This window comes from Phyllopteryx taeniolatus, chromosome 2 (assembly GCF_024500385.1).
Source record: "Phyllopteryx taeniolatus isolate TA_2022b chromosome 2, UOR_Ptae_1.2, whole genome shotgun sequence".
Taxonomy (NCBI): domain Eukaryota; kingdom Metazoa; phylum Chordata; class Actinopteri; order Syngnathiformes; family Syngnathidae; genus Phyllopteryx; species Phyllopteryx taeniolatus.
Window position 1 is genome coordinate 34,475,628 of NC_084503.1, and position 23,550 is coordinate 34,499,177.

At 41.1% G+C, this 23,550-nt stretch overlaps 1 protein-coding gene across 7 annotated transcripts in view; it reads left to right on the top strand.

The window, feature by feature from the left end:
• Nucleotides 1-23,550, top strand: part of spata17 (spermatogenesis associated 17) — a 66,473-nt gene that overhangs the window by 24,545 nt on the left and 18,378 nt on the right. The window contains exons 6-12 of one of the 7 annotated variants that reach the window (XR_009787457.1): nucleotides 6,059-6,182; nucleotides 9,992-10,228; nucleotides 12,862-12,992; nucleotides 18,861-18,965; nucleotides 19,479-19,651; nucleotides 19,973-20,020; nucleotides 20,104-23,550. The exon at nucleotides 20,104-23,550 is cut by the window's right edge and continues 359 nt beyond it. Coding sequence is in view for 2 of the 7 variants with exons in the window: in XM_061765873.1 (XP_061621857.1) it covers nucleotides 6,059-6,182; nucleotides 9,992-10,228; nucleotides 12,862-12,992; nucleotides 18,861-18,939 (571 nt within the window). In the remaining 5 variants the exon portion in view is untranslated. Of the gene's footprint in view, nucleotides 1-6,058; nucleotides 6,183-9,991; nucleotides 10,229-12,861; nucleotides 12,993-18,860; nucleotides 19,652-19,972; nucleotides 20,021-20,103 lie in introns of all 7 variants that reach the window. The other 6 variants (XR_009787456.1, XR_009787459.1, XR_009787458.1 and 3 more) reach the window with 6 other exon arrangements.

Genomic DNA, 23,550 nt, shown 5'->3' on the forward strand with positions numbered 1-23,550 from the left:
ACACATCCATTCCGTGATGCTGGACGACCTCTGATTTGTTGGTACAAACTTTCCAAAAGAGAATACACAGGATCTTCAGTTTACGACGAAATTCACGACCTAACGTAAATTTGTACTTGTCATAATTACAGTAAATATTTATATGAAAAACACTTCCAAACCATAATTATGAAACAATCACATGAAAACCAGTACGTGTAACCATGCTGCGTAATAACTTATTGTACACTGCTGTTCAGACTAGTTTCTTGCACGCGGTTTGTAACATCCAAATGTCAACCCTTGGGACAGTCGTAAACCTGTAATAAAAATAGAAATAACATTCTAGTGTCAAACTGTTGTATGACAGATGTACAGAGCATATAAATAGTCCCCTGTATGTGCATATATATATATATATATATATATATGCACCCCTGTTCAAAAGTGAGTTTTTGGTTACATAAAAATGAGACCACGATAAATAATTTAAAAACCTTTATCACCATTAACGACCTATAACCTATGCAACTCAATTGATTTTTTTTTCCTTTGACAAGGGAAGTTAAAATAAATGACTGAACTAAATATGCTTGCACAAGTGTGTACACCCTTTCATAACTGGGATGTGAATTAATGGGAATCATTTGAGCACACACCTGCCACCATTTAAAGTAACTCTGATTAACCCCAAATATATTTCTCGCAAGCTTTTGCTGAAATTCTTTTGCTTTCTAGTAGAAGCCTGGAGCTTTTGTCCTAAGACCCCCTTTGATTACACCTTGCCTAAGGTCCCCCATCCAGCTGAAGAAAAACAGCCTCAAAGCACCACCACGCTTCACTATAGGTACTGTATGGTGTTCCTTTGGTGATGAAAAGTGTTGTGTTTGAGCCTAACATATAACTTTTGGAAGTATGGCCAAAAAGGTCAACCTCTGCTTCATCAGACTATAAAAAACTCGTATTTAAAATGAGTTTGAATGTGATTGCATTATTCTGAGCAGAGCCACATACATCCCAGTTGTAAGAGGGTGTGCACACTTCTGCAACCACATTATTTCAGTTGTTTATTTATAACTTCCACTTTCAAAAAGATTCAAAAAGAGTCAAGAAGTTAAATTGAGTTCTACAGGTAACAGGTCACATTAATGGTTTATAAAGTTTTGAAATTGTTTCATCTTGGTTACATTAATTTTACAACACAAAAACATGGCATTTGAACAGGGGTCTGTAGACTTTTTATATTCACTGCATATGCTTCTGAATTTATTTATTTTTTTGTGCTTTTGCTTGATCTTAGTACACCACTTTAGGTAAACATCTGGCCAGAATCTGCCCTCTTTCATTTTCTAATTCTGCTTTGTATCTCCCTCTTCCCCCCATCACCACCACCATCGGTTCACCGTGCTTTTGTATCCATCCTTCCTCTCCTTCTGCATAGCCTAATGAAGTCAAGACCCCAGCGCAGTCCCCACTCTGCCTTAGTTTTCCTGGGCACCCCAACAATTTATCACTTTGTCAGCGAGACACTTAAAGTTCCTGGGCTTTAATAAGGGCACGCGATGGGACAATGGGGGCAATTAGGAAAGCAGAGCAGGGCTGTTTTGCATATTTACTAAATGTGCTGGAGTCATCGCCGCTGCCACCAACACGGCCTGTTGGCTGCATGAATTATTCCTCTATCTGCCATAAACAGCTGGGTAATTATTACTGCCATCATCTGATAAATATTCTCCTTATGATGCTGTAACAACGCAGGAACATTTGTAACTTATTTTACTTATAGAAATGTTCAGACAGTGTGGCTGAGGTTATTTATTCTCCTCTTATGTGGCGTCTCACATCCTCCAGCTGCTACTTCTCCTGTCTCTCGTTTCTCCAGCCTTCTTCATCGCTCCCTTTCTCGTGTCCCTCTCAAGGACATTGATGAAAGGCGAGCTGCTACACTGGAGTGGGACCTGCACTGCCAACACTCCCCGCTTTTATGCGTCACTCTTTCTTTTACAGCTTCTTTCTGATCCAGTTTGGGTGGAGACAAGTTCACTCCCTCAGTTTGATTGGATTTGTATATTGAGTGTGTGTCTGTGTGTGTGGTATAGCATAATCTGGCTGCTGTGCTCTCCTTGACTCTTAAGAAAATTACTTTTGAGAAGGAAACAATGGAGGGACATGAGGACAGTTTGAGAATATTTCAACTTTTTCAGAAAAATAATGATAGAATATAACTGTTAGTGTGGCACCTGGTTTTAGTGCTATACAGAAGGAACTGATCAATTTGTGAGTCACTTAAATGGGAAGTCAGTGTAAGAAGCTCAATATCTTGAGCTGGTCATTTTCTGAATTGACTGGCTGACACCCCTTTCTCCTCCATTTGCCTGCTATTGAATCATTTAATTGGAGCAATTAAAGCAGCCAATCAGGTCACGTCTCCATTAAATATTTAGAACTTAGCCAATTAGTTACACTGTTGCTGGCCTTGATGACCGCAAGTGTGGCCCGCTGTCCCGCAATGCCTCAGTCTCTGATATCCCATCAGCCCTTGACTCCCCATTCTGAACCAGGAGGTAAATTATTGAGGGAGAGGTGGGAAATTTAGCTGTACTATATTAGCCATTAAATAAGTGAGCAGACCTGGGTCACGTCAGTTTGGGTTTCAGTTATTTTAGAGTGCTTGAAGTGAGCTTGATTAGCTCATGTATTCACCGTGTCCACAGTACTGTATATTATATTTTCGCAGTTCTATGAATAGCATGTTGTGCGTTTTGTTTCTTTCTATTATACTATATTTTTCTTTTTTTCCAATTCATGGAATTTGAAGATGAGGTGCAACCTCTGAGTTGAACACAATCCATACCAGGTTGCTTGTCAGCTTCTACTTTGGTGAAAAAAATAAACAATTCTTTAGGAAATAACAAAAACTTAAATATCTTCCTTGAGTGACACTTTCGCCACCACAAAAACATAATTAACTGTACAGACAGTTAAAGTAACATTTTAACATTCTTGATACTGACAAGTAACAAAATAGTTACTTCAGTCTGACGGAAGCGTGGCTGCCATTCTGGGTCTACGGCCCCTCCGACCACCACCAATCCATCCAACCACATTCATTCATAGGCAATCTGGGTTAAGGGACACAGCGGCAACATGCGCTTGGGTGAGGATACGAACCAGCAACCCTCTTGTTGCAGATTTTGCAGGATGTATACTTCCCCTCTGGCACTATCTTGTGGTACTTTTGTGCAAATAAACTATTTGGTAGTGAGAAGAGCAGGTTCATTTATTCAGGCCATTGCCAAAAGTAGCGCTTTGCCACCATAGGCAATTAAACATCTTTTTTAGGAGTTCTTCAATTACGCGCAGAATTTTTTTATTCATGGCTGGAAATTGTTCTCCTTGTAGTTTTACCAATTTATTTCTATTTCTTTTGCATTTACCAGTCATTCATTCACTTACATAGACACACACACACACACAATCCAAGTTCATGTGCAGCGTGCCGAACAGGGCTAATGAGGGTTCTATGTTGTGTCGGCTGGGTGGGTCGACACAGATCGAGGTGCCTTCAGCCGTTACAAATCTGTTTGGCTTTTGTCCACTACACAGCAATTAATAACGTTGGGGCTGGGCTGGGGGCAGGGAAACAAAGGTCACCCATGCAGCCTGACACACACACACTTACACACATGCACATCCCCATAACATTGTTCAATGCTGGACACAAATTCAGGAAATCCTTTGAACACTGCATGAATATTGACAAACATGCTGTTATTGTTTTCTTTGACAGTCACATGACAGAAATATTGCACCATATCCATTAAAAAATATAACTGTTTTAATGCATAAATGAACATAGATGCACTGATAAAGTACTCTGCTAGGTGTGCACATTCAATTGGTTGGTGAACCATGCTGTCCCAGAGTAAACCGAAACTTTATATTTCACATTAATAAGTAATATTCCTGTTAGCCAGGGTGACAAATGGAGGCCAAGTAACCTCTATATTTATGCATATACACACTATCATACATAAACATACACAAAGTCTTAAACTACTTAGTTTAACACCTAAACACACACACACATATATTCTTGCATGTGGGTAATTTTCTGCATATTTCATTTATTTTGTAATTTAATCTGATGCCGAGAATGAAATGAGAATGCAAAGGCATCAGGAACCGTGTTGTAATTTTTCTCTTTAAATGCCACTAGCCAATGAATGTATTAACCTGCCATTACAGACCCACTAACAATATTCTGATTCGTCTGTTGAGGTCTGTAATTGAAAATAGAAGTTGGCTAGAACAGTGGAGTGGAAGCAGTGAAAACAGACGAATTGTTGATGAGCAAGAGCCAACACGTACTGGAATTGCTCTTGAGGAAATAGATTGGCTTTACGTCTGTGCGCGATTTCACATTACCGTGATATGAGTGTTTTAGTAATTGTTTCCAATTCCCTCTTTTAAGTTATTACCCCCTTGTAACAATAAGGCTTTGTGATTGCTAGATGAAATTGCTGCGTATGGACTTTTAATGCATCACATTTAAGCAGCTTGGCTTAACAGATGTCACAGACAGACAGACCTGTCCTGGCTGTTGTGATGAAATATATTCATCATCCGCCCACTTATACCTCCACACGCGCTCACTTTCCCCCCGTTCTCTTGTTTTTCTCCCACGGTACCGCTGCTGTCCCAGCCTCTTATTATCAGGTGCTTTTTCATTCATCTGAAGGACACTTCAGAGAATTACCACCAATGGCTGCATTATAAATACACAGGCACGGCGCCACATTAATTGTCCTATATGTGGTCAAATCTTTGCATTTATTTATTAAAATATAAGGCCATTTGGCTCAACTGTCTGTCTAACGCATGAATAATGCTTATATTTTGACAATCTGAACACATAAACATTTTGTCACAATTATTTTGTGATACTAAATGTGGTTGAATAGTAAGAGATGCAGTTGGCGGTATCTATGAAGGTTCACCATTTCCATTATTTTTTTTATTTTTTTTAATCAACACACTATCAATTTAACCTTATTTGGTGTGATTCACATTATGATTGTTTGGCCTTGGCGGTCTTTGATGATGCATAACATAGACAAAATTATGAAAATAACAATGATATACATTATTAAAGATGCTGGGTAAAAATAAGTTTTGAAGCAGAATCTGTCAGGATTGGGTCTTTTGTGGTGTTGGGGCCAAGAAGGCGGAGGACCCAATTGTAGGGAAGCAGGGAGGCAAGGCAGGAGGGCATGAATCTCAAACTTTTATTTAATTTTAAAAACAACGCAAACAAGGTGTGTGGAAAAACTTAAAATATATATATATATATATTAAAAAAAGAGAGAGAGATTCAAGGCAGCAAACAAACACTGGGAACAACTCACCACAAAAGGAAACAAGACATGACCAGAAAACTGACTGACAATGCAGCAACGCAGACTGAAAGAAAGCAGGGAACTAAATGCAAACAAATTGACAAGACAATGAGGAATACCTGGACAACACACAAAGTGGCTGGAGGGAGCTGATTGGTTGATATAAGGCAGAGGGGTTGATGAGAATAATAACCAAAGGAGCACACAAGACATGAACAACATGGCACACAGCAAAACATGAAACACAACTAAATATAATCCATCCATCCATCCATTTTCGGAGCTGCTTCTCCTCACTAGGGTCGCGGGCGTGCTGGAGCCTATCCCAGCTATCATCGGGCAGGAGGCAGGGTACACCCTGAACTGGTTGCCAGCCGATCGCAGGGCACATACAAACAAACAACCATTCGCACTCACATTCACACCTACGGGCAATTTAGAGTCTCCAATTCATGCATGTTTTGGGGATGTGGGAGGAAACCTGAGTGCCCGGAGAAAACCCACGCAGGCACGGGGAGAACATGCAAACTCCACATAGGCGGGGCCAGGGATTGAACCCTGGTCCTCAGAACTGTGAGGCAGACCCTCTAACCAGTCGTTCACCGTGCCGCCACTAAATATAATCTTAAACTAAAACACAGACCATGACAGAATCAGTAGTATTTGTTTGGTTGTTTTAGGAGAGAGATGGATGAACTTGAAGAGCTCCAGAAACGAGAGAGATTCTGTCTGAAAAAGGTGAACGAGCAGAAAGCCAAAGTCTACCAAGCTTACAGATGGCACCACCTCCTCAGCACAAAACAGGTTGGTCTAGGACACACACACATGCACACAGTGTCAATGGATTTGACCACGATCAGACCAATATCTGATGGGTCAAATGGAGGTTTCGTGTTCTGTTCCTAAAAACACTTTCATATACCGATCTGCATGCTATGGGCCATCCTAGATCCTTTGGCAATTACTTTATCTGCTTGTGGTTTAGAAGTAGCTCAGTCTTTAAGTTACGATTTAAGAATCACAATTTCAAGACCCCTTGTGGGCCAAAAATATGGAAATTGGGACGGGTTGCTGGAGAGGCTGCAACCCTAGTGTGGCTAAGCGGTATGGAAAATTAATGAATGTTTAGTTTGGCATTAAACATCAACTGGGAGTGGTAGTAAGCAGCTTGAAGCCTCTTTTTTGAAGTACTGCCAAACTGCTGCGTGTTGTGAAGTGAGATCACTGCCACGATACAATGGTAATTTCTCAAATTTTTGCTCACAAGTCAAAGCTAAAAAATCATACGACGGCTTTTATCTCAGAAAACTCGTAAGTCAGGTCACTCGTATCTCAAGACACCGCTGTATATTTAGTAGAGATGGGCAATTGGACAGAGGAAATAAACAATCAATTACCGAATGAATTGTTGTTTTTTTAATTTCATAAATGGAAACTCCTGTTTCAATGCTGATGTGTTGTGCAGAATAATGTTTCCCCAAGGAGTTTTGCCATTGAGGAGGACTACATGTATTTATATACATGTGTATTATTCGTGGTTAGTGGTCACCCATGAAACATTTAATGAGACAGGGAGTGCAAATATCTCACACTCCAACCAGATATCAACTTCGTAAACAAAGTGCAGCTCTACCTTCGCAGTTTTTTTTTTTTTAATTCTATTTTTTTTTTTGGTAAAATAGGAATCTTGTTTGGTTGTGTCTTTGGCATTTAGTAATTCATTGCTTAGTTTAGAGGAAACTTTGGCATTTAGTAATTCATTGCTTAGTTTAGAGGAAAGGTTTTGGTGCTCACACAATCCTCCGCTGGCCTTTTCTCTCTATGGATACTGTATATTGTTCTCTCTCTTTTTCTGCATATGGCAGGGGACTCTTTCCCTTCATAGCTCTGACCTTGTCAGGAGTGAATAGATGGCTTTCCCACACAGTTCATCCTTCTGCACTACACGGACCCCGGCCCACACACCCACACACGCACACACGCAGGTACGCAAGCAGGCAGTCAGGCTACTCACGGCTTACCAAAACGCCCCAAGTTCCTCTGACAGAGACAGAGATGCTGTGTTACTGGGGTCAGCATCATTGCTCTTCCCATAGCTTGTTCGTTGCTACTGTGGGGATTAAGTGTCCGTGTGTGTGTGAGTGTGTGCGTGTGCTCGCGTGTGTGTGAGGTTGTATTTGTGGCAAATGACATGTTTGTGTCAATGTTTTTTGTTGGTATTTGTTTTGCCTCCTAAATCATATCAGTGAATGTCAGAGATGACTGAAGATATGCATTAATTTACGATTGGATTAGTATTGAACTTTTTCTCACAGTTCTCAGGACCGGGGTTCAAATCCCGGCCCCGCCTGTGTGGAGTTTGCATGTTCTCCCCGTGGGTTTTCTCCAGGCACTCCGGTTTCTACCCACATCCCAAAAACATGCATGCTAGGTTGATTGAAGACTTGCCCTTAGGTGGGAATGTGAGTGCGAATGATTTTTTGTTTTTGTTTTGTTTATGTGTGCCCTGCGATTGGCTGGGAACCAGTTCAGGGTGTACCCCGCCTCCTGCCCGAAGATGGCTGCGATAGGCTCCAGCAGGCCCGCGACCCTTGTGAGGATAAGCGCCTCAGAAAATGGATGGATGGATGGATGGATGGATGAAGAGACATTTTGTTTAAGATAGTTCTTCGAATGCAGTGGTTTTGCTTTTAAGGGACACTCATTCTCTGATCTGCCATTTTTCAGCTCTATATTAACTATTGTTAATGTAGTTTATTTTCCAAATACTAACTAAATCCCCCTTAAAGAAAACAATAATAACCCAGTCTAGAAATGTTGTTTTCAAAAGAGCTGACACACGATAGTCCTCATTTCCCACTTAAGCCCTTTTTTCATTTTAAGAGTGTCCTAAATAGCAAGTGGTGTTATTAACATAAAAAGTAAGAGTCCTCCAACTCAAAGCTTTGGTCTGGTAATTAACATGCATGCAGAAGGATCACTGTAATGTGAATAATTCTTGCTAAGGCCTTCTGTAGCAAATCCACTTAATATCTTGTGTATATGTGTGCATTTCTGCTTCTGTATGATGACTATAGTCCCCTCCAAAAGTATTGGAATGGCAAGGTCAATTCCTTTGTTTTTGTTGTATACTGAAGACATTTGGGTTTCAGATCAAAAGACTAATATGAGACAAAAGTTCAGAATTCCAGCTTTCATTTCATGGTATTTACTGTACATCTCTGTGTTAAACAACTCAGGACAGAGCACCTTTTGTTTGAACCCACCCAGTTTTCAAGTGAGCAAAATTATTGGAACAGACAATATTCTGAATGTTTAATATTTGGTGGCATAACCTCATAAACTGCATCAAGCCTGCGACCCACTGACTTCACCAGACATTTGCATTCTTCATTTGAAATGCTTTTCCAGGCCTTTACTGCAGCCTCTTTCATTTCTTGTTTGTTTCTGGGGATTGGGTTAAGGTTGGGTGATTGACTTGGCCAGTCTAACACCTTCCACTTTTTCCCCCTGATGAAGTCGTTTGTTGTGTTGGCAGGGTGTATTGGGTCATTGTCTTGTTACATGATGAAGCTTCTCACAATTAGTTTGGGTGCATTTTTCTGTAAATTGCCAGACAATGTTTTTGTAGACTTCAAAATTCATTCTGCTGCTACCATTATGAGTTACATCATCAATAATGCAAGCCCAAGCCATGACATTACCTCCACCATGCTTCATAGATGAGCTTGTGTGTTTTGGATCATTAGCAGACCATTTCTTTCTCCATAATTTGACCCTTCCAACACTTTGGTACAGGTTAATTTTGGGCTCATCAGTCCATAAAACTTTGTTCCAAAACTTTTGTGCCTCATCTCCGTACTACTTTGCACAATCCAATCTGGCCTTCCGATTCTTTTTACTGATGAGTGGTTTGTCACTGGATTGTGATACCTTCACCCCTGCCCTGCGGAGTTTGGCAGTGATGTCACTGACTGTTGTCTTTGGATGTTTCTTCACAGCTCTCACAATGTTTCTGTCATCAACTGCTGTTGATACCCTTGGCCGACCTGTTTGATGTCTGTTGCTCAGTATACCAGTAGTTTCCTTCCTTTTCAGGACATTCCAAATTGTTGTATTGGGTATGCCCAATGTTTGTGCAAGAGCTCTGATCGATTTTCCCTCACCTCTCAGCTTCAAAATGGTTTGCTTTTCTCCCATAGACAGCTCTCTGGTCTTCATGTTTGCTTAACAGCATATCCAGTTTTCAGAGGTGAAACTTAAAGCCAAAAACTAGCACTATCTAATCTTTAAGCAATCAATCTAAAAGGCTGTTACACCTGAGCATCTGGAAACACATCAGTCACGTGTTCCAATTCCTTTGATCACTTGAAAAGTGGATGGCTTCAAAATAAAAGGTGCTCCTTGCCATTCCAATACTTTTGGAGGGGACTGTATATGATCATCTGTGTCTTTCAGTGTGTTCATGCCATTATTTATTTTGATGAAGCTGGGAAAACTGGATGAGAAATAATCATTGTCATTTGCTCATACTAAGTAATGTGAACATTCTGTCTGTCACTTACTTGTTCTTTAATAGTGGAACCCATCTTTTCCCCTCACTCTGTCTTTAGTGCCCAGGGGTCTTCAACTCTCCATTCAGGCTGGCCCCCCATGAGATGGAGTTACTACTGAGGCAAGTCAAGTACCTGGCCCCCACCATGCTAGTCCCTAAGGACTATGGTCATCTCATTCCTGCAGCTCCAACACACTCCAGTTTTGATGGGACTGTCGAATCCCAAAGGAGCAAAACAAGAGCCTGCTGTTCCCCCAGGCCTATACTTCCCCGCATCACTAGCACAAAACAGCAGGTAAAGTAGCATTCAACCGAAGCTGCACATCAACTGTCCTACACCAAAACCCCTGTTAACAAATATGTGTATTAGTGGTAAATCCCTCCCTCCAAGCTTGCTGGGGCTGTTTATCATGTCTATTATTTGACTGCAGTCCTATAGGTGGTGGTAATGCAGAGAAGAAGCTGACTTTTCTTTTTTTCCAATCAAGAGTTGACACAATGATTAATTGAAAATTCCCAAATATGATTATTTTTTTCTTGGCCCATAGCACACCTGTCTACAGAGGTTTGTAAATAAATAAATAGTAGTTTTTGCATAATCATGTCTATACAATGGAAGATGGAAACTAGGCCCTGCAGATATGAGAGTAATATAGTTTTTACAGTGTCTTTCCCATGATTTTAGCCCCACATCATTCTAGTCTTGCCCAATCGGGAATTGTTCTTATTGAAGGCAAAGATCTTTTAAAACTCCTTACAAAGAAGAATGGCATCATTAAAACATGGTACACTTCTCTCTCTGGGATTACAGAAAAGGGACATTTAGCATCTCTGATATACTGAGCATTGTGAGTGTGCAGCTCTGTGTTAGTATCTCACGCAGGGGTCTGCAACCCACGGCTCTAGAGCCTTTTCTCGTTATGTTGTGGCTCTTTGTGACTTTGGAAAATAAATAATCAGCATTTAATTTAAATTTAAATTATTTCACTTATTTTTTTAAATGTACTGTAATTCTAAATTTGAAGATTATGGTGCTGTTGTAACATGAAAGTAAAATGTTTTTAGATATTTTTATGTCGCTCAAAATAACAAACCATAGATAAATCCAAGAAAAGAGAAGTTTCTGAGGAAAACATTACGTTTAGTGCTATGTTCTACATGAATTAAAAACAAACATCACTCCCGCCTCACAGATGACAGCTTAGAATCGTGTATGAAAATGAAGGTGAAATTTACAGACCTGATGTGCTGAAGCTGTCCACTGAGGTTCAGGAGCAAAAATCACAACAGCCAAGTAAAGTAATTATTTTAAGTAATTAAATTTAATTTAATTAGATTTTAAATTCAATTTAATTAATTTTAAATTCATTAGAGGAAGATTCAAATAGACATTGGCTATTTTATTTGAAAGAAAGCTTCAATCAGGCAGCTTTTTTTCCAGAGTTCAAAATGTTTTCTGTTACATGCAGAAATACAATTGTGTGTTCTCTGTAGCAGTTTATTGATCTCCTAAATGCAACAAACTGTAGGTTTTCTATACATACTGGGGGAAAAAAACAAAAAACGATATATGCAGTGTTATCCTAACTTTATATGTAAAAAGCGTTTTGAGGCTCCCGGTGTTTATTTTCTGTGGGAGACGGTCGAAATTGTTCTTTGAGTATTAAAGGTTGGTGACCCCTGTTCTTACGTTTGTACGCATGGGTCACATATGTCGGAAAAGCCCAATGAATGTGCTAATTGGAAATGACTATTGTGTTTTGTTTTTGTTTTTTTTGCTGTTGTACTGTGTTGTCACTTCAGCCAGCTGGCTCAGCTTTCCAATGTTTGATATATTCTGTATAATTAGTGCAGACAGACCCCGTTTCTTTCTTCCTTGACTATCAGCCCTTCACCCTAAACTAGCATGATAACTATCTGGTAATGATGGATAAGGCTGAGGTGCAGGCTGCGGAAGTGGTCAGGCCAGACCAATGATCCCATAGCGATAGGCGCAAGAACAGGTTTCCCCACATTTGCCCCTCCCTCTGTCTTCTCCCCAACCTGCCTTTTTAACTGCCAACAAGGTCATCTCCGCAAAAACAGTATGTATTGTACTGTATTGTCTAATTGAACATTTTACAAGTTGCACATTAGTGGGCGCATTTTCACTTACGCTGAAGAACTTTGTATTCAGAGCTTTAAAAAGTTATGCAAAATCATTATGCATTTTTCTTTGTACTGTATCTAGTCAAGTAATCTGTTGTACAAAAAGTAGTATTAGGGACACACACAAGAAAAAGTTAAATTGCAAGCGAAAAGTGTGACATGACTAGAGTCATAATTTATCAAGTGATGTCAAAATTCCCACATGAATTTGAATGCAACAAATTGAGTAAAACAGCTACGGGTTATCTCTAGCTCCAGCCGAAGTCCTATCACACAACCTGCCAAATTACCCTACTGTATGCATTGAGTCGTGGCATTAAAAAATAAAATAAATAAATAAATAAAAAACCTGAAAACATTTCTGGTGATAATCGACAAACCCAACAAAGGAGGTGATTTCAGTTCATACCGTGGGTACGGAAAGTATTCGGACCCCCTTAAATTGTTCACTCTTTGTTACCGTATATTGCAGCCATTTGCTAAAATCATTTTTCTTTATTTTTCCTCATTAATGTACACACAGCACCCCATATTGACAGAAAAAAAAATTAATTATTGAAATTTTGCAGATTTATTAAAGAAAAGCTGAAATATCACACAGCCATGGTCTGATCCACAAACATCTGTATTTGAGCATCGGTACTATGAAAGCATTTGCTTTTTAGCTATAAACCATCACCACTAGTGGGAGAGGGTTCAGACAAAGATTGAGTCAGGAGAGGCTCAAGCAAAGAAAAACAGTTATTATGTGATACTTGTGAGTATCTTTGGGTATTTCAGGTCCAGATCAGAGACCCCGGAGAGATGTGGGAGCAAAATGTACGTTTTCCTGAGCAGACTGTAAGTCTGCAGAACTCGTACGCACACCTGGAAGAGGCTCAGAGTGATTTGCGATTCTACAGTGGCACACAGTGAGTCACACAAGTTAATTTTTCCTTAGCCTTGTCTGTTGTGCACTGCAAAGAATACATCCACACATTGGCCACAACATTAGGTAGACTTCATCCATTTTCTATAGTACCTGTCCTCATTAAGGTCGCGGATGAGTTTGAGCCTATCCCAGATGACTGAGCGAGAGGCGGTGTACAGCCTGAAATCGTCTCCAGCCAATCGCAGGGGTCATTGAGACAAACAACCATCCATGCTTACATTCACAACTACTGACAATTTAGAGTCTTCAGTTAACCTGCAATGCATGTATTTGGAATGTGGGAGGAACCCAGAGTACCCGGAGAAAACCCACACAAGCACAGGGACAACAAGCGAATTCCAGGACGGCCTGAAACACAATTCAACCCCCACAAACCCCCTGCCCTTAGATGAAACAGCACAGTATAACAGATCCAGTAAAAGAACTGTGTCGAAATAATCTGATTTTAAAATAACAAAAATAATCCAGATCCATAAATCTTACATTGAATTTGGTCACAATCCTTATCAGTCAAAAGGTCTTAAAGAAGCCACAGACAAAAACTTCATTGCTGTATTTTATTTGGAAAATTTATATTCTACTTCCTGAAACCTGCAGACACCCTAATGTTCAGTTTGACTGTCATACCACTTGGAGGCCAAAATATTTGAAAAACAAAGTATGATGCATTGAAGTTCCTGCCGAATGCAAACCACATGAATAATAATACATTTAGAAAAATGCATATACCCTTCAAGTGTGGATTATTGTCTTTGCAAAGGTAGATTGTTAAAAATAATAATCTAGTGGACCTCAAATTGTGTATGTGTTCGTTAAGTTTTTACTGCTTAGTTTATGTGTGCTAATAATGTTTCTCTACAATTAACACAAGCACATTCATTCAACCTTAAGTAACAAATGAACACATCCTTATTATGAAACTTAATGGGTGTACGCTTGGTAATTATTTTAAGACTGCTTTCGTACACATTTCTTATTAACAGTGTCACAAGCTTTTCCATGTAATTAAGAACAGTGTGTGTGTATGTATGTAACAAGTGTAGCTGCAGTGTATTTGTGACTTTGTTAAACACTTGATTAGAACCTCATTAATACTCATGGGCTAATCTACTCAGTTTCTGTGTGAAGTGGTCATATTAACCCTCAGTTTGATCTTACTCACGCTGTAATTTTCCTGGCAACAGAACAAAAGACCACCCAGTTTTCTCACCACTGTGCTCTTCCTTGGTATTTAGCACAGCTTCAATCAAACAACTGAAGCCGCACAGACAATCACGAGAGTGTCTGACATGTAAATTCAATGACTTGTAGCAATGCCAGGTGAAATAACAGCTAGTGATTCAAATTGTACAGAATCAGGCAGATCTCACTCTACTCTTAGGAAGGATAATGCAAAACAAAAATAGTTTAATTCGCTTGCTTCATGTACACTTCAACACCGCTGCAAACTACAAAGACAACAATATATTGCCTCTCACGGTGTCACTCAAAAAAGTACATAATCTTTTTCAAGGTAGAATACTCAATACCGTTATTTTATTGGATTTCAATATGTTGAGCAGGTCCCTAAAATTGTAAGTATTGAGGAATGTCACTACCTGGTCCTAGATAGCTTATCTTTTCATATCTATTTTAAAATCATGTTTTCCCAATTGTTTTTCTTCATTGGCTCTGGTTATCTATGTTTTTTTTTTTGTTTGCATTTCGGAGCTATATATGCTCTTCTCACTAGCATTGTAATATACCAATGGAGGAATACAGTAGTCGTGACTTTCATAGCTAGTATTCTGCTACATACTGTATGTGTATATACAGTGGGGCAAAAGAGTATTTAGTCAGCCACCAATTGTGCAATTTGAGATGAGAGAGGCCTGTAATTTTCATCGAAGGTATACCTCACCGATGAGAAAAAAATGAGGGGAGGGGGGTGGGGAGGAAATCCAGAAAATCGCGTCTTTTTTTAAAAAAAATAATTTATAAGCAAATTATAGTGAAAAATAAGTATTTGGTCACCTACAAACAATTTCTGGCTCTCAATGACCTGTAACTTCTTCTTTAAGAGGGTCCTCTGTCCTCCACAAGTTACCTGTATTAATGGCACCTGTTTGAACTCGTTATCAGTATAAAAGACACCTGTCCACAACCTCAAACAGTCACACTCCAAACTCCACTATGGCCAAGACCAAAGAGCTGTCAAAGGACACCAGAAACAAAATTGTAGACCTGCATCAGGCCGGGAAGACTGAATCTGGAATAGGTAAGCAGCTTAGTGTGAAGAAATCACAGGAAGAGGGAATGCCGACTTGGAGAAGACCACGCCCATCAGCCTGAATCTTGTTTGCAAATTTGAGTAAATTTTTAAAATAATATTCATCTCAAACACTCCCAACTTTGTACACTCACGCGTAGAATCATTGTTTAAACTTTGGTCGTGGCAGATGGGTTGCTTATTGTTCAATACAACATTTCGTACTGTTTGATTTCAAATCATGAACCGCTTTCAAAATCTTGCAGAGGACCTGTCAGTGAGAATGGGGACACAGACACCACGGCATACATGTGGAATATTTCTACAGAGTGTGCAAGATATAAAAGCGGACATGTTATCTTCCATCAACAAACATCAAAGGCACGTCCACAAGTTCTGCTTGCAGTTCCTCTCAATGCCAGTGGGTGGCACCTCACGCGCATGGGTGAATATTAACCACATAGTCTGCTTGAAGGGAGTGTCCCTCCAGTCTTTTGGTCGGGGAAGGAGTCTTTTGTAGACAGGAATCAAGATTTGATGGGAAACTGCTAATTAGGTTAAGGTCCACTTGACGTACACCAGGCCCTGTCCTAGTCGCCGTCTCACAGTAGGGCAGGGTGGAGGAGTGGGGGTTCTCAGGTGGTCGCGAGTCTCTGTGGCGCCTCAAAGTTGCAGCGCGCATGTCCGCTACAAAAGGTTACCATCAGTAACACACTACGCCGCCAGGGACTCAAATCCTGCAGTGCCAGACGTGTCCGCCTGCTTAAGCCAGTACATGTCCATGCCTGTCTGAAGTTTGATAGAGAGCATTTGGATGATCCAGAAGAGGATTGGGAGAATGGCATATGGTGAGATGACACCAAAATATAACTTTTTGGTAAAAACTCAACTTGTCGTGTTTGGAGGAGAAAGAATGATGAGTTGCTTCCAAAGAATGCTATACCTACTGTGACGCATGGGAGTGGAAACATCATGCTTTGGGGCTGTTTTTCTGCAAAGGGACCAGGACGACTGATCCAGAATGAATGGGGCCATGTATTGTGAGATTTTGAGTGAAAACCTCCTTCCATCAGCAAGGGCATTGCAGATGAAACGTGGCTGGGTCTTTCAGCATGACAATGATCCCAAACACACCGCCCGGGCAATGAAGGAGTGAAGAAGCCACTCCTTCACTCCTTCAAGAAGCATTTCAAGGTCCTGGAGTGGCCAACCAAGTCTCCAGATCTCAACCCCATAGAAATCTTTGGAGGGAGTTGAAAGTCTGTCTTACCCAGCGACAGCCCTAAAACATCACTGCTCTAGAGGAGATCTGCATGGAGGAATGGGCCAAAATACTTGTAACAGTGTGTGAAAACCTTGTAATTTAAATTTGTATATTTCAAATATAATTTTAGGAAGCAGGGAGACAAACATGCAATCTTTCCACTGTTCAAGGTAGTTTAAACTTTTTTAAATTGTATTCATTAAATATGCAATAAGGCGGAACGGTAGCCGACTGGTTAGAGCATCTGCCACACAGTTCTGAGGACCTGGGTTCAATCCCCGGCCCCGCCTGTGTGGAGTTTGCGTGTTCTCCCCATGCTTGCGTGGGTTTTCTCCGGGCACTCCAGTTTCCTCCCACATCCCAAAAACATGCATGGTAGGTTAATTGACAACTCTAAATTGCCCGTAGGTGTGACTGTGAGTGCGAATGGTTGTTTGTTTGTATGTGCCCTGCGATTGGCTGGCAACCAGTTCAGAGTGTACCCCGCCTCCTGCCCAATGATTGCTGGGATGGGCTCCAGTACGCCCGCGACCCTAGTGAGGAGAAGCGGCTCAGAAAATGAATGGATGGATGGATGGAAATATGCAATCAACTCAACATAATACTATGCATTTTTTTTTTATTATGGTTAATTTGATCATGCATTTACAGTGGGAACGGAAAGTATTCAGACCCCCTTAAATTTGTTTAGGTCTTAACCCTCTTTGTTGTATTGCAACCATTTGCTAAAATAATTTAAGTTCTTTTTTTCCTCATTAGTGTACACTCAGCACCCCATATTGACCGAAAAAAACGTTTTGCAGATTTATTTAAAAAGCCATAAGTATTCAGACCCTTTGCTCAGTATTTAGTAGAAGCACCCTTTTGAGCTAATACAGCCATGAGTCTTTTTGGGAATGATGCAACAAGTTTTTCACACCTGGATTTGGGGATCCTCTGCCCTCTCCAGTTCTGTCATGTTGGATAGTGAACGTTGGTGCGCAGCAATTTTCAGGTCTCTCCAGAGATGCTTAATTGGGTTTAAGTCAGGGCTCTGACTGGGCCATTCAAGAACAGTCACAGAGTTGTTCTGAAGCCACTCCTTTGTTATTTTAGCTGTGTGATTGGGGTCATTGTCTTGTTGGAAGGTGAACCTTGGGCCCAGTCTGAGGTCCTGATCACTCTGGGGAAAGTTTTCGTCCAGGATATCCCTGTACTTGACCGCATTCTTCTTTCCTTCGATTGCAACCAGTCATCCTGTCCCTGCAGCTAAAAACACCCTGTATTGGACATGTGATGAGCAGTGCCTGGTTTTCTCCACACATACCGCTTAGAGTTAAGGCCAAAAAGTTCTATCTTGGTCTCATCAGACCAGAGAATCTTATTTCTCACCATCTTGGAGTCCTTCAGGTGGTATTTAGCGAACTCCATGCAGGCTTTCATGTGTCTTGCACTGAGGAGAGGCTTCTGTCGGGCCACTCTCCCATAGAGCCCCGACTGCTGGAGGGTTGCAGTGATAGTTGACTTTCTAGAACTTTATCCCATATCCCGACTGCATCTCTGGAGCTCAGCCACAGTGATCTTTGGGTTCTTCTTTACCTCTCTCACCAAGGCTCTTCTCCCCTGATTGCTCAGTTTGACCGGACGGCCAGCTTTAGGAAGTGTTCTGGTCGTCCCAAACGTCTTCCATTTCAGGATTATGGAGGCCACTGTGCTCTTAAGAATGTTAAGTTCAGCAGAATTTTTTTTTTAACCTTGGCCAGATCTGTTCCTGGCCACAATTCTGTCTCTGAGTTCTTCAGGCAGTTCCTTTGGCCTCATAATTCTTATTTTCTCTGACATGCAGTGTGAGCTGTAAGGTCTTATATCGGTGTGTGGCTTTCCTTATCAAGTCCAATCAGTATAACCAAACACAGCTGGACTCCAATGAAGGTGTATAACCATCTCAAAGATGATCAGAAGAAATGGACAGCACCTGAGTTAAATATATTAGTGTCACAGCAAAGGGTCTGAATACTTATGGCTGTGTGATATTTCAGTTTTTCTTATTGAATAAATCTGCAAGAATTTCAACAATTCTGTTTTTTTCTGTTAATATGAGGTGTTGTGTGTACATTGAGGGAAAATGTTGAGGCAAATGAACTTAAATGATTTTAGCAAATTGCTGCAATATAACAAAGAGCAGAAAATTTAAGGGGGTCTGAATACTTTCCGTACCCACTGTATACATATTTATTTCTGGAGGACACAAATGTGTCACTGACAAGTAGTAGAACGTGCATATACGTATAATTTTTTTTTTTTACCTTACACTTTTTTAAATATTTTTTTGTATTGTATTTTGCTCTGTTAACCAGAGGACCAGAAAGTATGCGCCATTTGGACCATAGCAGTCATGCCCTTCCTCATCCAGAAAATGCCAAGAACCTCACATAGTGCGGATACACTGATACCAACAGAAGGTAGGTTAGCAATTATATATACAAATGTACTAAGGTTTATTTATTTCAACAACTTCATACCTAATTATTGACTATAAGATATCCACCACACTGCCGTCAGATGAAGAGCCCAGAGATAATAGTAGCTTAAAATGCAACATCTTACCTCATTTTGTGCCAGAGACTTATTAATACGTTTTCACAAATCCATCTATTTAGTGCCAAAGACGTATTAACACGTTTTCTGTGGGGGGTTTTTTGTTTTGTTTTGGGGTTTTTTTTTTTTAAATTGAGGGTTTAGTGCAGCTTCACAATAAGAATCAAAGGCTAGGGAAGGATTTTAGTATATCGACACTAGATGGCAGCAGTGGCTTTGATCAGAGCTTTGTCAGCACGTTTGCAGGAAGACGACATCCATTGAGGGCCCATGTGGGCTTGGTGGGGAGTTGTCGGACCGTCGTTAAAAGAAAGCTGGTGATCAACATTTAAAGCAAAAAAAACACTGATAAATACGTACAGCTTACTCCAAAACAGAGTTTTGCTAACGCCAAAAGGTATGAGGACGTACCATCGTGACCATATCACGGTCCACTTCCCTGGAAACGTGGGCATTCGGACTCGGGAGTACAATGAGCCTGATCCGGATTCATTCCTATCTGGGAGCAGAAGGATGTCCTTCCCTGAGCCCCCAGAAAGTCACGGAAAAGGTAAGAACTTGCTAACTTCAAAGCTAATTTCAAAGCTAGCGTCCATAGCCTGAGAGAATGTCATGCAACGTGCACAAATAAGCACGACAGTTTGTCTTACGATACTACACAAATCATGCATCATGTAGACAAAAACCTCGCGCATCGATAGCTAGATGAATTGGATAGATTTTTTTTTTGCCGTTCTTTTATTTATAAACAGTAGTGCACAAAAATATGTTCATTGTGATGTGTGTAATGTAGTGTTTTACCTTTCGTCATCGCAATGTAGCAACAACATGAATATTTTGTGGTAATTGTACATATTTATATAAATTGCAGTTGGTGCATCCAGCAGCAGATACACTCCCACACCTGTTGGCAAGAAAGGTAAAAAAAGTATTTTTCCTCCACTACACACTGCAGCAATAATGTTTGATTTTTATGCTAATTGTGTATTTTTTATCAATTAGGTGCATCAAGCAGTGGTGGGGCTGTTCATGGCTGGTCGTCTGCTGAATGGGAACCCACAAAAGTCCCACGCGCGGGCACGCACACACACACACACACACACAGGGGATTCCGAGGGGATCCCAAGGCGTTCCCAGGCCAGCCGAGAGACGTAGTCTCTCCAGCGTGTCCTGGGTCGTCCCTTGGGTCTCTGGTGAGACGTGCCCAGAACACCTCACCAGGGAGGCGTCCAGGAGGCATCCTAAACAGATGCCCGAGCCACCTCATCTGGCTCCTCTCAATGCGTAGGAGCAGCGGCTCTACTCTGAGCCTCTCCCGGATGACCGAGCTTCTAACCCTATCTCTAAGGGAGAGCCCTGACACCCTGCGGAGGAAACTCATTTCGGCCGCTTGTATCCAGGATCTTGTTCTTTCGGTCAAAACCCACAGACCCACAGCTCGTGACTATAGGTGAGGGTAGGAACAAGTGTTCAAGATACTTGAACTCTTCCACTTGGGATAGGATCTCATTCCTGAACCGGAGAGGGTACTCCACCCTTTTCCGAATGAGCACCATGGTCTCAGATTTGGAGGTGCTGATTCTCACCCCAGCCACTTCACACTCTGCTGCGAACCGCTCCAGTGAGAGTTGGAGGTCATGGCTTGATGAAGCCAACAGAACCACATTATCTGCAAAAAGCAAAGATTGAATTACGGAGGCCACCAAACCGGACCCCCTATACGCCTCAGCTGCCCCTAGAAATTCTGTCCATAAAAGTTATGAACAGTCCATGCATCAACAATTTGAAAATGCATGTTATACTATATACTAAACTTATTTTGCTATCAAAATACCCTTTTTTGTGTTGTTTGTATTGTCATAGTAGGAAAGCATTGTTTAGATATTTGAGCTATCATAAAAGCAAAAAATAAAAATAAAAAATTAGAATCAAAGTGGAAGTTCTGCTTGAAATGCATCGTTTCACAAAAAGCTCTTCTGTTTTTCTTGGAAACAGGTATTTTCAAGAAACTTACTATGTTCAACAGCTCTTTACTCAAGAACGGTAAAAGGTAGAAATGCACTTTTTTCCTGATGAAAGAAGAGGGTTAAGTCTGGCTGAGACCCAGATCTCCCTATTTTTGAAAAACTGCTGGCATTTAATTTGTTAAGTCATGTTCACCTGGATAGAGGCTATTGCTAAGCTTTGTGGTTAATATAGAAACACATACAATTCATGTAGATATAAACAATAGACTAAGGTTGATTCAGGGGTTGCCAGGGCTCCTGCCTGATGTGTAACACACTATCCTTTCAAATATAAGAGGAAAAATAGAGACTCGGTGCAGTCAAGCCCTTTCAATTTGAGTTGCACAAATTTGTCAAAAGTGACAGCAATTTAATAAATCGTCGCTCTCCATCAGACGCATGTGTACACCCACCCACACACACCAACACAATTCCCAGTTATGCCCTCCATTGCCCCCTTTCCATGTATACGTAAATGAGGTGTGTGTGCTGCCTGTTGGAGAGAGAGTGCGCGTGGGCCCTGCGGTTTGGTCCAGGCATTAGGTAATTGACTGTGTCTTTGCTCAAGGCCTTTCATGGATCACCGTCCTTTATTAGCTCACTTCCCAGCATGCACGCATACATATATGTGCATGCACACACACAAACTTCCCAGCAGTTCCACCCAACCTCATACCCCCCCACCACCAGCAGCAGCAGACCCAATTGCCCGGAAACAAGGAGTGAAACAAGCAAGAGGGAGAGAGAAGAACAAGAGAAGGAGAGCGCAGCGACAGGGGAATGAACTCACACGGCCCCAGGAAATGCAGATAAATAAGAATGGGGATTGAATGGGTGGGGCAATGCAGTCTCCCACAGCTGACAACTTGGGCTGGAGGTGTACACTCTGTGTTGATCAGATGGTCCATGATGGCTTATACAGAAGAAGTCATGGGCTATTTCGCATAATTGCAAGATTAGCACTGATCCCATGGCAGATCATCAAGAAAGCAACTTTTCATAAAGGGAACCCTTACCTAGCCTACCACACGTATTTTTTTGTATTTTTTATTTGATCAAAGAACACAAACAACCCAACCTATACTCTATGAACCAAAGGTTTGGCACTATTCCATGAATATCTACTAGGGGTTGAACGACTTCTGATTTGTTTGTATTGGACGCTAAGGTGATGATAGTCGAGTCGACTTTGACTAAAGGATCACATCACTGATATTTTTTGCAGTCTTCAACTCGTTCTGCGCACTTCCATAAACAAGATGGCTCATTCACTTTTCGCAACATGCTCGTTTGCGCAGGACCCACCACCTGACTCTTTCATCCAATTACATTCAGACACTTGCGCATCAAATCACATTCAGACACCTTTATTGCCTTGCAGACAGTCAGAAATTATAAAACTAACACCAATTCACATAACTGCTGCAGGGTTGCTACTTGTTTTAGTATTTAATAGCATATAAGTTTAATAAATTACTGGAGGAAATTCTTTACAATAAAATACTGGAGCTTTTGCAGGAAGGTCTTAAGGAGATAACATCGAGTTTATTGTTTCTCATCCTTGGCCCACTTCTATTATATTGCTGCCAGTCAAATCTCTTCGGACCACGTTTCTGTCTGTTGCTTCATCCTTGTGTGCCTCTCTACCTCTATTTGCGCTCTCTGCCTGTGTGGTAATTAGTGAATAAGTCCTATCGTTGGAAGCACCCCCAGCTACAGCAGCAGCCAGCAGAGCTTTTTGTCACAGCGCAGAGAGCCGATGGAGTGGACAGCTCAGCCTTGATACTCATCATCTTCGTACTGTGCCGGGGCTATGCCTCCCCCACAGCCACATTATCTGGCTATGCTATCCAGCCACGCTCCTAATTATTTTCAAATCCCAGCCGAAGCCCTATCACCCACCCTGCCACATTACCCTGCTCTGCTTGTAATCATCACCTTAAGCCTTGCTTTGTAGCCTGAAGTCCCGTCATTAGCATATCCCAATTTTTGCTAGCTGCATACTCTGCCTCTCTGGGTTGACCATCACAGCTCTGGAAATAGCCCATGACTCCTGGACCTTTATTTACTATACCCATCTGTGTCACAGCAAGAAAGGCTGTCAGTGTTACTGTTGTGGCCCTGTCACGACTTACAGACATCCACACATAATCACAATGATGACAGTCCCCGCCTCTCCAAGAATTCAATGGCCCCCATTTTACACCAAGGGGTGCTTGCCCTTTCTCCATCGTTCTTGTCCTTGCCCTCATTAAACAGGTCCCTCTCAAATGATGGCTTTCTTGGAAGTCGGCAATTGTTTATTATATGAATTTATGTGCAAATGACTATAACAAACTAAAACTCTGACCTTACTTAGCCTTTGCCCTTTAAGAACCTAATATCGAACATGGGTTTTCTGAAGACTGCTGGCCACTCATCTCAACTGTAGTTACCTAGAATG